This window comes from Phocoena sinus, chromosome 21 (genome assembly GCF_008692025.1).
Source record: "Phocoena sinus isolate mPhoSin1 chromosome 21, mPhoSin1.pri, whole genome shotgun sequence".
Classification (NCBI taxonomy): Eukaryota; Metazoa; Chordata; class Mammalia; order Artiodactyla; family Phocoenidae; genus Phocoena; species Phocoena sinus.
In genome coordinates this window covers 13,808,030-13,823,546 of record NC_045783.1, presented here as the reverse complement: position 1 = coordinate 13,823,546, position 15,517 = coordinate 13,808,030, and the positions used below count along the sequence as shown (strand labels likewise).

General features: G+C 43.7%; 2 protein-coding genes across 3 annotated transcripts in view; one reads left to right on the top strand and one right to left on the bottom strand.

The window, feature by feature from the left end:
- Nucleotides 1-6,418, top strand: part of LRP2BP (LRP2 binding protein) — a 42,092-nt gene extending 35,674 nt beyond the window's left edge. The window contains exons 8-10 of the mRNA XM_032618404.1: nt 2,012-2,124; nt 2,502-4,477; nt 6,091-6,418. Of these exons, the coding sequence (XP_032474295.1) occupies nt 2,012-2,077 (66 nt within the window). The 3' untranslated portion in view covers nt 2,078-2,124; nt 2,502-4,477; nt 6,091-6,418. The remainder of the gene's footprint in view (nt 1-2,011; nt 2,125-2,501; nt 4,478-6,090) is intronic.
- The window catches only part of SNX25 (sorting nexin 25), a 124,999-nt gene continuing 114,528 nt past the window's right edge, over nt 5,047-15,517 (bottom strand). Inside the window, exons 14-19 of one of the 2 annotated variants that reach the window (XM_032618402.1) lie at nt 15,058-15,222; nt 13,156-13,273; nt 9,423-9,489; nt 6,425-6,606; nt 6,055-6,155; nt 5,047-5,635 (exon numbers count right to left, since the gene is read on the bottom strand). In XM_032618402.1, coding sequence (XP_032474293.1) covers nt 5,555-5,635; nt 6,055-6,155; nt 6,425-6,606; nt 9,423-9,489; nt 13,156-13,273; nt 15,058-15,222 — 714 coding nt within the window. In that variant the 3' untranslated portion in view covers nt 5,047-5,554. The other variant, XM_032618403.1, reaches the window with a different exon arrangement.

Sequence of the window (15,517 nt, the reverse complement as noted above, 5' to 3'; positions counted from 1 at the left end):
TATCTGTTCTTCTGCCTCAGTTATTCTGCTATTCCTTCTAGTGTATTTTTCATTTCAGTTATTGTATTGTCCAACTGTTTGTTCCTTAAATCTTCTAGCTCTTTGTTAAACATTTCTTGTAGCTTCTTGGTCTGTGCCTCCATTCTTTTTCTGAGACCTTGGATCATCTTTACTTCATTACTCTGAATTCTTTTTCAGGTAGGTTGCCTATCTCCACTTTACTTAGTTCTTCTGGGGTTTTATCTTGTTCCTTCCTCTGGAGCATATTCCTCTGCCATCTCATTTTATCGAACTTTCTGTGTTTGCCATCCTGCAGGCTACAGGATTGTAGCTCCTCTTGCTTGTAGTGTCTGCCCCCCTGGTGAGTGACGCTGATCTAACAGGCTTGTGCAGGCTTCCTGGTGGGAGGGACTGATGTCTCCTCAGTGGTGGGTGGAGCTGGGTCTTGTTCCTTTGATGGGCAGGGGTGTATTGAGGTGGCTGTGGGCTCAGGAAGACTTTAAGCAACCTGTCTGCTGATGGGTGGGGCTGTGCTCCTGCCCTGTTGGTAGTTTGGCCTGAGGCTTCCCAGCACTGGAGCCTTGGGCTGTTGGGTGGGGCCAGGTCTTGGCGTTGCAATGGCAGCCTCCAGGACACCTCACGCTGAGAAGTACTCCCCAGTACCTCTGCCACCAGTGTCCTTGTCCCCGTGGTGAGCCACAGCTGCCCTCCACCTCCCCCAGGAGACCCTCCAAGACCAGCAGGTAAGTCTGGCCTAGGCTTCTATTAAGTCACGCCTTTTTCCCCTGGGTCCTGGTGCACATGAGACCTTGTGTGTACCCTCCAAGAGTGGTGTTTCTGTTTCCCCCAGTCCTCTGGAGCTCCTGCAATCAAGTCCCGCTGGCCTTCAAAGCCAAATGCTCTGGGGGCTCCTCCTCCCGATGCCAGACCACTGGAGCCTGACATGGGGGCTCAGAACTCTCAGTCCTATGGGAGAACCTCACAATATAATTATTTTCCAGTTTGTGGGTCATCTACCCAGTGGATATGGGATTTGATTGTATCGTGAATACAACCCTCCTACCGTCTTGTTGTGGCTTGTTTTTCAAAGTAGACTATCTTTTTTGGTAGGTCCTAGTCCTTTTTTTGTCAGTGCTTTTCAGCAGTTAGTTGCGAGTTTGGTGTTTTTGTGAGACGAGGTGAGCTCAGGTCCTTCTAGTCTGCCATGTTATCCTCATCCCCTATATATACTAATTTGTACATGATTATGGGGACTGCAAAGACTGTCTGTCATCTGCAAGCTGGGAGACTCAGAAAAGCTGGTGGTTTAGTTCCAGTCTGAGTCTGAAGGCCTGAGAACCAGGAGAACCAATGGTGTAAGTCCCATTCTTTTTCCTTTTGTGCTTATTCGAGTTTGACTAGCACATAGGGTGCCACACATAGAGGCCTTGAACCTAGTGTGAAATGGCTGTGCCAACACCTCAGCTTGGGGGGCCGTGTGCAGAAGCCAAGGTGCTTCTTGCCACTAGAAGCAAGCAAGCAAACATCTGGTAACCAACTGTCATGGGTACTAAAAGGGACAGTTTCTGCATGGAGTAAGGTCTGGATGAGGTAACTTCTGTCTTTCAAATTCCTGGCATACTATGAAATTATGCACCTTATTGCTAATTTAGGCATAACAAGATCATATGTTTAAAAAATTATACATGCTGCTATTCACATAACAGGTTTGAGGCCAAATGTTAACACTTTCTATTTTACTTATTTTGATAATTCATAACTTAGAATACTATCAATGTGTAAATCCATTATTTTTAGCACTGAGAATTTTCTCTCCCAAAGGATAATAGCGTGGTTATTTTTAGTTATGATCTATTAATACTTTGCACAGGTTAACTTGAATCTCCCTAATTAAGAAATCAGAATAGAAATGTATAACTATGAAATTCCCTTAAATCATTGCACTCTATTTCTTAAAAACAAAAGATCCAACAATTCAAAATATGTCTAAACTTTTTCTTTGATTTTTAAGGCTTGTCGTCTGAATCCTTCATTGGCAGATGAACTTCACACTTTACTTATTCGTCAGAGAATTTAGACTACAATGTATTTCAACAAAGATCATTGATCCTAACAACTTAGAATGTGTGTATTTTTATAATTTTTATAAGAGTTATGTTTGTTTTCGCTCTCCCATGTTACATTATCCTGGGTATTTTACTGATGACAGGTTACCTTCATTCTTTTTTTTTAACATCTTTATTGGAATATAATTGCTTTACAATGGTGTGTTAGTTTCTGCTGTATAACAAAGTGAATCAGCTATACGTATACATATATTCCCATATCTCCTCCCTCTTGTGTCTCCCTCTGACCCTCCCTATCCCACCCCCCCATCCCACCCTCCCTATCCCACCCCCCCATCCCACCCTCCCTATCCCACCCCCCCATCCCACCCTCCCTATCCCACCCCGCCATCCCACCCCTCTTGAATTTGTAAAATGTTGCAACTTGAAACATAGCTACAGGATCGAACTGCAGGAAGAGTCTTCAAAGATCCAGCTCTTAGGCTAGAGACTGACCAAGACCATGTCAAATATTGAAAACCATTCCATAAAGCAAGTATTTTTTTCCTTTCTTAAATAGTGTCCTGAAAGACTTAGTGTCATCTTAGCTTTAATAACTTCAGAAGTATAAATGCTACAAACTTATTTTTAAAAATCTGAAGTTTAATTCTTTAAATTTCTTTAATCCTTAGTGTTGTGAATTTTGAATAACTTTTAATTTTATTTCAGTCATCGAAGACTTCTAAAATAGAAAATTCCAAATTGAAAATTAAAAATCTAAATTTAAAATAAGTGGGTTTAAGAAACTGCTTACAATCTTGCCTTTCCATATCTTCCCCTAAACATCTTAATGAGTAAAACTGCTATGTTCCTGGTAATCAGTTAAAACAAGATGCTTCTCTGTGCTTCAGGTCCTTTTCTACATTTTAAAAACCCTCAATGTATTTCAAAACATGATAAAATTTCAAATCATCTACCAATATAACTAAACTGTTAAATTAGCAAGAGGCTTTCCTTATCAATTACATCTACAGAGGCAAAATCCGACAGTAAAAATAGAATCCATATGCAAAAGATTCTAAAGAAATATACATCTGTGAAACAGATATTGAAAATAACGTTTAAGATACCTGAACAACACCTTCTTTGTAAATGTTATGGCTTTATTTTAAAAATCACAACCATCCTTTCCAAAGTAATTTATAAGATCTAGTCTTAGCACTGGGAAAATGCAATTAATATGTAGGTGCCTGTCACTAAAGAAGTATTATATGGCACAAAACTACTTGCTCTTGTTTTATGTTCTGGTTTGTCTATATTATTTGAACTTCACTTTGTTGAAATTTCTTCCCTGTATCTAAAGACAAATATAGGCCATACACTTCTCCTTTAAATCTTAGAGTAGAAACTTAAATAATCCCTGAAACCCATTCCTTTACTTTTAAAATCTCTGCTGAAGACTCTCTTCTTCCCCAGTAACAACATTTCCATGTCTCTAGCCCATTAAAAGATTTCATAAAACCTAACGTAAATCGTTCTACAATACAAGCCCACTTGCTTTTGCTCTTGTTTTCTTAATAACGTCCACAGAACATTCCTTCAGTGGTTTGAAGATCCAAATTTCCAACGGTATTCTCTTCTCCACACTCAATCCAGTTCCTTAAGCCTTTAAGAATCTTAAAATAGAAATGTAATAAGGCAGTGTATGGGGACTGTGATAGCACTTTCATAGCTCGCTCACTCTACATCCCCAAAGTGAAGGCCACTTTAACTGCCATTAAAACACGGTTTGAGAAATCCTAAAGGTAGGAATTTGACATGTCATATTTGGTAATATGCTGTGCTTAAATGTCCTAAGTGAACCCAACACAGAATTTAAAATTTCAGTTTACTCTAGTTACCATAAAGCTGGCAAACCTGGCCCAGGTGAGCCCCTGCAAACTACCACTACTCCCAACATGGTGCACACCTTGATCTGTGATTGGAGTCACCCTTTAAGTGAGGTGAAGCTTCAAGGTCATTAACTTTTTTCAAAAATAAAATCAAAACTTCTGTAAGCGTCCTTACAGTTGATAACTTATGAAAAAGTAAGACGACTTCTTAAGGATTGAGGAGTCATAACAGCCATGGTTTAATTATGCAGAAGATGGTCACTTTTAGTAACTGCTATGAGTTCCTGGGGCTTGGTGACTTCACACTGCTTCTCTTCTCTGAATGTCTTTTCTACATCCCTATGAAGGATAATTCTTATCCATATAAATAGCCAACTTTGAGTTTTTTCGAAAGTATCTAATATCTTGGTTTGAAATAAGGATCAAAGAGCTGTAGCTAAAAGTATATCAAAGATAAAATTTGCTTTACTAATTTTTAACCATTTATCTTTCAGCACTTATGTTTCATATCAAGAACTTGGCATATCAGGAACTCAGCAGGTATGATCTAACAATGATATAATTGATGCCACTTTATATATACATAGTATGTTTCTTTCATGGATTTCAAACTGAATTTCTGCTTAATTGGCTTGCTTTCAATATTCCTGGGGGTTAGAAAGGGGAAAGTGTTTCATTATCACTGCATAATAAATGGTAAAACCCAGGAAAATTAAGTGACTTGTCCATGGTCCCACTACTAAAAACAAAGCAACATCTGTACCCTGGATTTCGCCTAATGCCCCTACTGGTCCCCAAGACTTGATGACACAATCAAGTCCTGAACAGCGTAACTTCCCTCCTCTTTGTTTCCCCGTCTCATTCCTGCCCATCCATCCCACCTCCCTAATAACAGCACTTCAAGCACCAATTTTGGCTCTTCTCATTCACACTAAAAATCATATTTTTCACATTCATTCTGTGCCTGGAGGAAGGCAACAAACTTTATTCTTCCTTACGGAAGTACTTACGTGAGCAATGTTTTCTACAGAAAAGGCGCTTGATAAGTATCTGAACTATCTTAAGTGTTTCAACTTGTTTTGAGATACAAGCGTCTTAAACAGCAGAGCTGTGATTCGTTTTCATATTTTATTGCTTCAGATGCTTCAAACTATGGGAAATCTTTGGTAAAAATAAAGACAATAAAATTTTCACAATAACTTCACACAAAGCATTGCACAACAGTATTCAACACACACGAATATAGGAATGTTCAGACTCCTCAGTGAGGAAATCAACTGTACAACGTTCATAATTCATTTAAAACAAACTTTAAAACAAAACTTAATAAATATTTAAAATAGTTCCTAGGTTCTTATCACGTATTAACACTTATATTTCAGTCAGTATGTTGACCTTTAAAGGATTTATATTAAAATAAAAATAATTAACAAGTGATTTTTCTGTTGCCTAATATACAGCATCAAGTTTTCCCCCCAGTTCTGCTTAATTCACATAGAACTAGAGGGAGGTAACTAAAAGATCAGTATGGTTCTCAGTCAAGCCCTCTGTGGAAAAGAGGAAAATGTTTCATGTCTGTTATTACAGACATTTCTCTGATGGTTTATTTGTGGAGTCTCAAACCTGACAAGCCTTAAGTTCATCTAAATGAGTTCTCAGCTCAGGACACAATTCAATTAGCAGCAGTTCCATCAGCACCTGAACCAAGAAAGAAAAAAAAAAAAATGTCTTTTTCTCTAAGGGTTAAAAGGAATTAGTATTCTATAAACTCCATTTAGCATCAGATTGATTTATTTCACGGTCCGTTATAACCACCAACAGAATTATCAGACTACTGGGAAACAGTTTGCTGAAATAAGCAAGCCAAGCACTCAGGCAGAAACGTTTACAGCACACGTTGAGAGAGAAACAGCCAGCAGGCCAGGAGGGGGATGCCGCACCCACAGGGGGGTATTTTTTTTACCCAAATTGAACAAAAATGAAGCAGAGAAAATGGGTTCAGAGTTACAAGCAATAAGAATGATTAAGCGTATAAAGAGTTAAAATCTACCCCCGTATATGAACAGAAACGTAGAACTGAAGAAACTGAATCCTCTGGGAGGCTTTAAGTTACTCACATATAACAGATGCTTATTGGCTCTCGTTTCTTGCAGTGCGTTGAATATTTTTATTATACCATGACGGGCATTTTGCTGTCCAACAAGGCTCTGAAGCATATCTGAAAAATTAAGTTTATATTCCACGCTGCTATTGATAAAGTGCACCCTGCACGGACCTTCAGTGAGGGGCTACGACATACGCACACACAGCACGTAAAGGCACGGAGACGCGAGGAACATGAGTGATCAGCTGTTTCCAATGTTTGTTTAAGGAGAAAATGTAGAATTTTTCAATATAAGGCATTTATACAAGCTATAAGTGAAAAAGGAGAAGGGCCATCAACACTCCCTTTTCATGTGACTTTCAGGGTCAGAGCCCAGGCCTCACCTGGAATGTTTTCAAGCAGCTTCTGCTGTGCTCTCCGCTTTGTTTCCTGGCTTTGCTCTTCACTTGGGATTGTGTTCGGAGGTGCCAAATTCCCACCGGGCCACAAAGCATCCCGGAGAGCGCCGATGTAGTAGACCACCATTTGCTCGCTGAGAGCCCAGTCCACTGCGTCCCGGAGTTGTCTTTCAAGAGCAAAATATTTCTTGGATGAGGTTTTTAAAAACCTTATTCTCTATTCTCACAAGGCATTTATCAATGGGTAGGTTAAGATAAGCGTTTGATGAATAAACTAGGAATTGGATTTTTAAACTCTGACTCGGAAAGTTTTTTTTTATTTTGGTAACACTGACAGCCATTCATTCCTGGAGCTCACATTTTCACTGGTACTGAATTCTCTAAATGTTTGCCGTACGGTGTCTTTCAATCTGGAAAAGCAAGAACTGAGAGGAGATTGATTTGTTTGAAGCTTGCAACTACCCTTAACTGTGCACGGTACTTAACATACTAATTTCTCCATGAAGTGGTATAAACTGAAAGCATCAATCCGTTGTAAAAGACTGTGAAGAGCTCCCTGAAGAGCTCCCTGAGCTCTGGTAGTCCTGGGGAGAACCACGCTTCTTCACTAGTTGTCCCTTGGGGCGGCCACGGCAGAGGATGCTGGGCAGAGTTGTCTGAGCCCGGAAACATCTCACATGCTCACGGGGCAAAGGGGGAAAAGACACCCCCCTTTCACCACAAAGGGGGGGACTTTGAAAAGATACACTGCTATCCAGCCACGTCACCTTCCCACAGGAGTGAAAATCGGGCAGATCTTGACCTGCACGGTTATAAATAAGTGGCTTTTATCTGGTTACCCAGGTCTTCCATAAACCCTACTTCATCAAATTCCAGCCAACCACTGGACTGCTGCAGAGAGCAGCACAGTTCACGGAGCCAGGAGCGGTGCTGAGGTTGGGAAGGGAAGTCTCTCTGCAGAAAATGGGAGCAGAATCACCTTGGACTATTAGTGCAAGAAAGACCTGAAGTTTCAAACTTAATTCACGAGCAATAAATCAAAAAGCCCTTTAAGAATCTGACTTCCCAACCAGATTTTTAAAGGGACAGTGTGAGGTTTTCAGAAATAATATCTGACATAGATGTTTCAAGCCCAGCACTTTGCACACAGTAACTAGTCACCAATGAAGTCTAAATTCCACTGTGAGTCAGAACCGTGGTAATCCTGTTTGTAACTGCATGTCTCCTGAGATACTTCCCGATAGTGCTTAGAACTGTGCAATTCACATCTAGATCAAATAAAATAATTTTGTTCATTCAATGGGGCTTTGGCTTTGAGAACCTGCTGACCTGCCTAAGTAAAAATCTACATAAAAACACAGCTTGTTTCACCAGCACTGCGTGAAGAAATGAAGAAGGAAAATTTCAGTTTGCAACTTAAAATTAGGTGAGTGACTTACCAAAGGCCATCACCTAAGCATTTTCTATCAATTTAGGTCTGACTTTGTATTAGCCAAAACTGGAGGAAGCTTTTGCAGCAATTCTGGGATGTGAAATTACAGTTGGCAGAAAACAAGAGGCACATATTGTGCTGCTAACGTAATTTTATGATGTGTCCTCGTCTGCCTGAGGCAAAACAGCACAGGGCCAGATGCTCCGTAATTTCTCTACCTGAAAAAAAGCCCACTGAAACCCACAGCCTGAAAATTCCCTACGTGGTGCCCCTCCCCCGCCTAATGTATTCACCACTCTCAAACCACAGCTGCTCATCTTCAAACTAAGAGCCAGTATCATAAATAGGAGCAGGGAATGTATGCGTGATTGTCTGAAACTGAAAAAGAAAGTAAGTTAGCGAGTCTGGAGTTCTGAGAAAAATAGGGCCATTTTGAAAACTTCTTTATCCAAGGCCTGTCAGTACTAAGGTTAAGAGGTTTGCCTCAGACTGAAACTGTAAGTTAAACAGGGCATTTTTCCGCTTAAAAACCCACGATACTAAAAGTCAACTAAACAAGCCACTAACACCATTATTATTATTTTTTTTTTTTTCTGTGGTACGCGGGCCTCTCACTGTTGTGGCCTCTCCCGTTGCGGAGCACAGGCTCCGGACGCGCAGGCTCAGCGGCCATGGCTCACGGGCCCAGCCGCTCCGCGGCATGTGGGATCCTCCCGGACCGGGGCACAAACCCGTGTCCCCTGCATCGGCAGGCATACCCTCAACCACTGCGCCACCAGGGAAGCCCCACCAGTTTTTAAAAAAACTTAGAAATAAACAGAAGTAAATTTTGGTTTATGACCACAAGGAAAATATATTCTATTTGCAACTGAATAAAAATATAATATGGGGCTTGTTTAGTTTAGATTTTTTTTTCCCCCTTAGTTTTAGCAGTTGACTCCCAGCTTTTGTGTGGGGAAGTCATAATGCTACAGCCTCGTAAGCATTGGGTACTGGGCATAGAGGATAACCCTTAGGGATATGGGTAACGTGATACAATTCAGAATACACATATGGCTTATAATAGTGTTATAGGGTACACACACCCCTCATGGATACCTAGCTATCAACTAACGAAGAATTACTATTTTAATATCACCCCAACTCTAAAAAAATATATGGTTTGCATTTCCCTTCAAATAAATACCTGCCGTGCGATGCTCATCCTACTTTCATTTTGGCTCAGAGTCTAAGCCTTAAACTGATCCACATCATGTGACATAAAAACGCTGTACCCAAGATATTAAAACCAGTCATCATGGTCAACAGAGAACTTTCCAGAACAATCTTCTGACCCTCGCCAACCAGCCTGCCAGAGCCAGCCCAAGCTTGTTATCTGGTGCACCGCGCATTCTGAAGGAGACAGTCTTGTAGAAATCTGCTTCCCTATCCAATCTTAGAATCATATCAGAAATAAAGAGAGAAACGGAAAAACCTTTAGTTGGGGATGTAATTGGACTGTTAAGGCAAAGGCTAGGGCATGAATTCAAACATTAGTTTCGTGCAACTCACTTGTTGATGGTTCTTCCGAACGTGACCTGAACGAGAGCAATTAATGTTCTTCTCACCCATTTAAACACTAAAATATAAATCAGAGGGAAAGCATTACCACAGGCTATCACAATCGTGACATTTTCATAGCAGCACAAAGCATAAATCTTAACCACGTCACTCAATCCAAGTCTGGACACTAAGGGGCTTTGATATCCACAGAATTTGGGTCTAGGTTAGCAAACTTCTGCCCAGGAATACTCAAATGAATAAGCTTTCATTTTCTACTTTGCAACTGATGAGAGGAAACTTAAGACTTCTTACAGCTTTTCAACGCCTAACAACAGCTGAGCCAGCAAGTGGAACTAAAACTTCACTTCATGTGTCCCCGGGCTACTGACGTCTGTTTCCCACTAGCAGACAGTGCAATTCCTTTTAGATTTGTGCCTGGCTTGTTGAACCCAGTGTTCTAATACACGGCTCTGAACGAGAAGCATCTGTAGTCAGATGTTGACAAATATTTTGAAATATTAACAAATTGATAGGTCTAACTGCTCCCTTTTGAATAGTAGTTTGTAGATCATGCATTTTTATATATTTTATGCCCGTGGGGGAAGAAAGGGGGACTGGGAAGCCCCAGGATTCCGAGTGAGCCATGGACTCATCGCTCCTGCACCACCGCCCGGAGCAGGCGGCCACCATCGCCTTCTCCGAGCCTCAGTTTCCTCATCTGGAAAAGGACCGTGTTAGCATGTACTTTCGTTTTGCTGGAGGGTCATGGCACTACTTTGTGTGAAAGAGTTTTGTGAAGGGCCCTACATATCTAAACTTACTATTAGCATTAGGAGACACATTGTTATAAGTGTAGAATATGAATATAAACCAAAAGAAGGCAAAGAAATGCTGTGAGGATATTTTTGGTCTGCAAATTGGAATCGAAACCAAATATTCCATTTATATATTCACTTCCATTCACTGCAACGTTTAGCTAGTGACACATGACTTGGCTATGATGGGGCCAAGAATTCAGGGCTCCTGCACCAAAGAAAAAAAGGAGTAAATTCACAAACACCTCTGTACAAGGGAAGGCACCCAAACAGAAATCAACAGTTAACACACACTTGGTGCTAGACTAACACATTCTCAAGTCATTTCTAACTTTAAAAATGGATCTAAGTGTCCAGGTGCAGTGGTGGTAATCCTTCAAGTAAGTGTCAAGTCCTGGGGTCAGGACCACGCCTCAGAAGTGCCCTAAGTGTTGATGGAATTCAGAGCGCGCTGCAGGCGTGCCCATCTGAGGCTGGCGTCCCGGCTGGGAGGGGTGTGTCTGGCAGGGATGAGAACTTCGCTCCACCTTTCTCAGGCAGCAGACAGGTAGCTCAGACCCAGAGGGTCTGGGGACACGAGCAACTCCAGGAAGAATGCCTGACAGCCTAGTGACTGGTTATAAATGTTTAAAACAGCTACACTTCTGGTCCATTTTCATAAACTGAACTAGAGCAGGAACCCAAAACGGCTCTGCTACAGATTCTCTCCCATCACTGATGCCCCTGACTCTACAACATTTTCCTACCCTTCCCTAGTCCCCCACTCCAACACAGAATAGCCCCATTATTCTTTCCAAGGACTCATTCGTTCGAAGCCATGGAGGCAGCTGCAGCAACACTAGGATTTTGCTGATGGCAAATATATCACATCTCATTATCAGTGATGTTCTGTTTACTCCCCTCTGGAAAGTCACTAGCAAAACCAAATATTCTGAGCAGGTTCACATGAGGGAGGAGATGCACACCACAGAGAGGACTTGGAGCCCTACTCCTGCCCTGACTGCCTCTGACACGTCCACCAGGCTTCTCAGTCTCTTTGTGTCGCAGAGAACACGCTGACCCAAGGCCAAGACGGTGCTTCCTCGTTCTTACCAACTCTGTGGGACATGGGGAGGACTCATGATTTAATGGGCAGACTTCACTGTGGAGGAGCCAGCCTCCGGGTTTGGGGGAGAACTGTTTTTTCCGGCCTGTACTGAACCAGGTTCAACACCAGCACACATCTTGAAGTGTCGGACCAGCTATAGCTTTTTCATCTGAAAGGATCCTTAATAGTTGGACGATATTCCATCATGTGGATATTTCTTAATTTAACTATCACCCATTTCTGAATTTAGCTTAGTTCCAATATTTCCTTACTGTAATTATGCTCAAATGAACATGCTTATATATAAATCTCTGCCTGGAGTTTAGAATTTGTGTCTATTGCTTAATGTGAATTACATTTTTGAAACCATTATGTTGTAAATTCACTGAAGAAAGAACCCACCTCTGAGATATGTTTGTTTCCCCTATGGAGCTATATCTAAAACATAAGCTCCCAAAGTGTTTGCTGATTATTTTAAGATTTGGCTTAGAGGAAGAAAAAGTTCAATGACCGGAACAATCCCGGCACTGAAAATTTTCTTGCCTATTCATTCATCCATCCATCCATCCATCCAAGCATTTTCATTGATCACCTACTATGCATCAATCGTTGTAAAGATACCGAGGATTAGAAGACATAAAAGATGCGCCCAAGCCTGTAACAGCACTTGAAGTTTCTTCATCTGCGAAGAATTCTTTAAGCGACATGTTAAGGGATATATAAATAAGAAGCAATGCACAGCCGGCTTCCTGCATAGGACCAACTCCCAGCCCACCTTCTTTGCCCCAGGGGAAAAGATGCTCATCCAAGTGGGCAGAGCCCAGGACGTTCTCCGAACAACGTGCTCCCGGTTGGAGCACTGCTGTGCCTTGTGAAACCCTGCTCCTCTCGTGCGCTTCCTCTGCTAGGAGCTCAGCTGCGCCTTTACGCACCTGGCACACCTCTAGCTAGGACTCGAGGCTCCAGGTGTTACTGAGTATGCTGGCGTCGCCATTTACAGGTTGGGGACTGTGGAAGGTGAGGGTGGGTAGACAGTCCTACTAAGGACTCAAGACTAAAGCCAAGAAGTACCGTTTGACCTTTCACCCCGGTACTGCTTCGGGAGAGAGGCACTTGCGCAGGTCTTAACAAAAGAGTATTCTGATCCTCTTTTTGCTCTTGTTTCTTCTAAGTACGTCTCCCCTCAGGAACTATTAGGGTAGGATTCCTCACCTTGGCACTGCTGTCGTTTGGGACAGGATAACTCTTTGCTGTGGGGCTGTCCTGTGCACTGGAGGATGCTTTAGCAGCGCCCTTGGCCTCCGCCCATGAGATGCCAGCGGCGCCCTCCCACGAGCTGTGACAACCAAAACTGTTTCCAGACATGCCAGTGTCCCCTGTGGACAAAATGCCCCCATGCCTCCACGGATGACCAGTCCTCTAGGAAGGAAAGGAGGCTGAAAGCAGGCTCGGGTGTCCCTGCGTCCCTGGCCACATATTCACCTTTAAACAACAGGGCTCTTCCTCTGCTATGCAAAATTAACTTTTGTATACCTTTTGGTGATGAAGCAATGAGGCTATGCTAAGTCACATAAAAAGAAATTCAAAACATTCAAGCTTTCTGTATACAGAGGAACATGGTGCAGGGTAAAGCAGGACCCTAAATTCCATGAGAACAGGGATATCTGTCCTAAGGTTGTGTCCTCAGAACCTGCCTTGGTATCTGGTTGGCCTGTAAAAGTATTTGCTGAATGAATATAAATACATGTCTGATTCAGGAACAAAGGGATATTGTGTGTGTGTGTGTGTGTGTGTAACCACTTAACCAGCAAAACCACTGAATAGTAATAAAGACGCTTACTTCCTCGAAGTTCAAAAATCTCCCCAATCAGCATGAAACATGGTTCAGCCAAGGAGTCTTTCCTTCCATCCACGTCATCACCACAATCTGACAGGTCACTGTCCTCCTCTGCCTCCTCCTGGGGGAACAGTAAAGTCACAGGAAGCAGGTCACTCATCCAAGGAAGGTGATACGTTCTCTTCCCAGGGTCAATTCCGAATGATGCACTTATAGTTCAACCTCACACAATCCTTCAACTTCCCTACATGCAGAAACCTATGCATTTTCACAAAGAGGCCAAAGTGTATCTAAACTCAGGGCATAGCTTGATCCTAAAGCCTCATTCAAGGTCTAAAATAATTTTGAAAAGCCTCTGTCACTGTATTAATGAGTGAATTCGGAGGTAACAAAACAGCTTTCTAACCATTTTGAGTTTTAAAAGGAAGCCTTTTTAACTTGAAATATTTTAAATTCACTGTTTTCTTAAAGACACGTATAATTTAAAGTAATTTAGTTATTTTTAAAGCTCTGATTCAAGCTTTTATTCTGTACTTCAGCTAGTCTCACTTCTTGATCTGCGTATCAACAAATTTCCGTTGAAAACTCATTTATGCCAGGCACCAGGCTAGTGCCAACGAGTGTGACGTGGATCCCGACTTTGAGAGGGCCTTAGCTCTGCGGGGAGGTGGCCAGCATGCACGTGGCTGCTTCTCCAAGCAGGGTGAAGAGCTGCAACAGGGGTGCAGACGTTTGGCAGTGGAAGGACAGCTGAGGAAGTTCACTCGGATGTGTGCGGCAAGCAGCTGAGGCTGCGGGAACAAGCAGCGGCCCAACGACAGGGCCTTGGGGGCGTGACGAGCAGAGCAGAGCAGAGGGCTGAGAAGTCAGCGGCCGGAGGGGCACCCCCAGCTTCACGGCTTCACTGCACGTCCAGCAGCATCAGAGGCTGCAGGAGGCTGCCGGTCGGCCACTGGCCTTCCTCCTTCCGAGAGCAGTTTCCCGGAGTGACTTGGCCACAGGGTGAATCCCAAGAGGTGCAGGGATAAACGGGAGGTGGCGGAGGGGAGGGGCCAAGTACGGCCAGACGTGACACGTGTGGCGTGCAGGAAAGAGGCGGGGAGGTGCCCAGGAGGGAGGCAGGCAGGCAGGCGGACCCCTGTGGTTCGCAGGCTCTGCTCCAGCTCAGGACTCGGCAAAGCAGACGCTCCTTTCCACGGTTACTTCCTTCTGTCCAAGCTCGTTAAACCAATTCTGGTGAAGAGGCGGTGGCGTCTGGCATTGAACTAAGGAGACGCCACATTTCGGAGATGGTCTCGTGCAGCTTGCTGGAGAGCCAAACGAGGGGCCGCAGGCCTCAGCCAAGTAAGGGGCCCCTGGAGGGAAGCCCAAGGGTCAGGTATGAGATGGCAAATGTCTGCAGCCTGTCTATTCACTCCTTCACCCACCCGCATCACTGCGAGATGCATCTTGCTTCAGGACGTGACACGGCTTTCCATTCCCTCAGACAAAGCCTAAACGCCTCAGCGCGACGGCCTTGCCCCTCCTCCTACCCTCGGCCTCATTTCCTTCAGCACACGCTCCCGAAGCCCCGCCTCGGCCCAAAGACCTGCTGACTGTTCCACACACGCACCCTCTGCTTCTGAACCTCAACGTTAGCTCCAAGCCCTCTGCGGTGCCGGCCCCCGTCCCGGGCGCCGGCCAGGCCACCTTCCGCAGAGGGCCTCCCACAGAACCTCCATCCACATGCCACTCACCTACCTTGTTATCAACCCTGTCCCCAAATATGACAGCAATGGTGACTCAAGGTATCTGCTTCCTCCCCATCTGTAGCAGGCCTTCCACAAACACCTGCCACATCAAACAGCCTCCAGAGGACGTGTGCTTAAATATGCTTCAAAAACGTACAACCTTCAGACAGCTCACCTCCTGATGGGAGAAGAAGTCGCGAGGGAGTCTTTCCAGAAATGAGGATAATGAAAAAGTGGACTTTTTCCCCTGCACGTCAATAACCTTGAGGTAGTCAGGAGAAGGGCTCAAAAAGGCATAAAGTGCTTCACTCTGACACAGTCTTTCATCCGAAAGCAGATTCTGTGGGAGAAAGAGGATTAATGCCTCCTGCGTGGTTCGTCTGTGAGCTGGGAGCCACGAGGAGTGAAGGCAGAGTTGACTGTCCCGGGAAATTTACTTTCATCGTAATTCTGAACCTAAAATCACTTCCCTTTCCTCCTGAAATGCACTCTATACTAGATGAGTTCTCACCGAGCTTGATGGTAACTGCACTCTGTGGGTTAGCTGGAGCGCCCTGCTTGTGCTCAGGGCGACGTGAAGTCTCACTGTGCAAACCGCCTGCAGGACCGGGGGCTGCCGCCTTCGAAAGTCACGG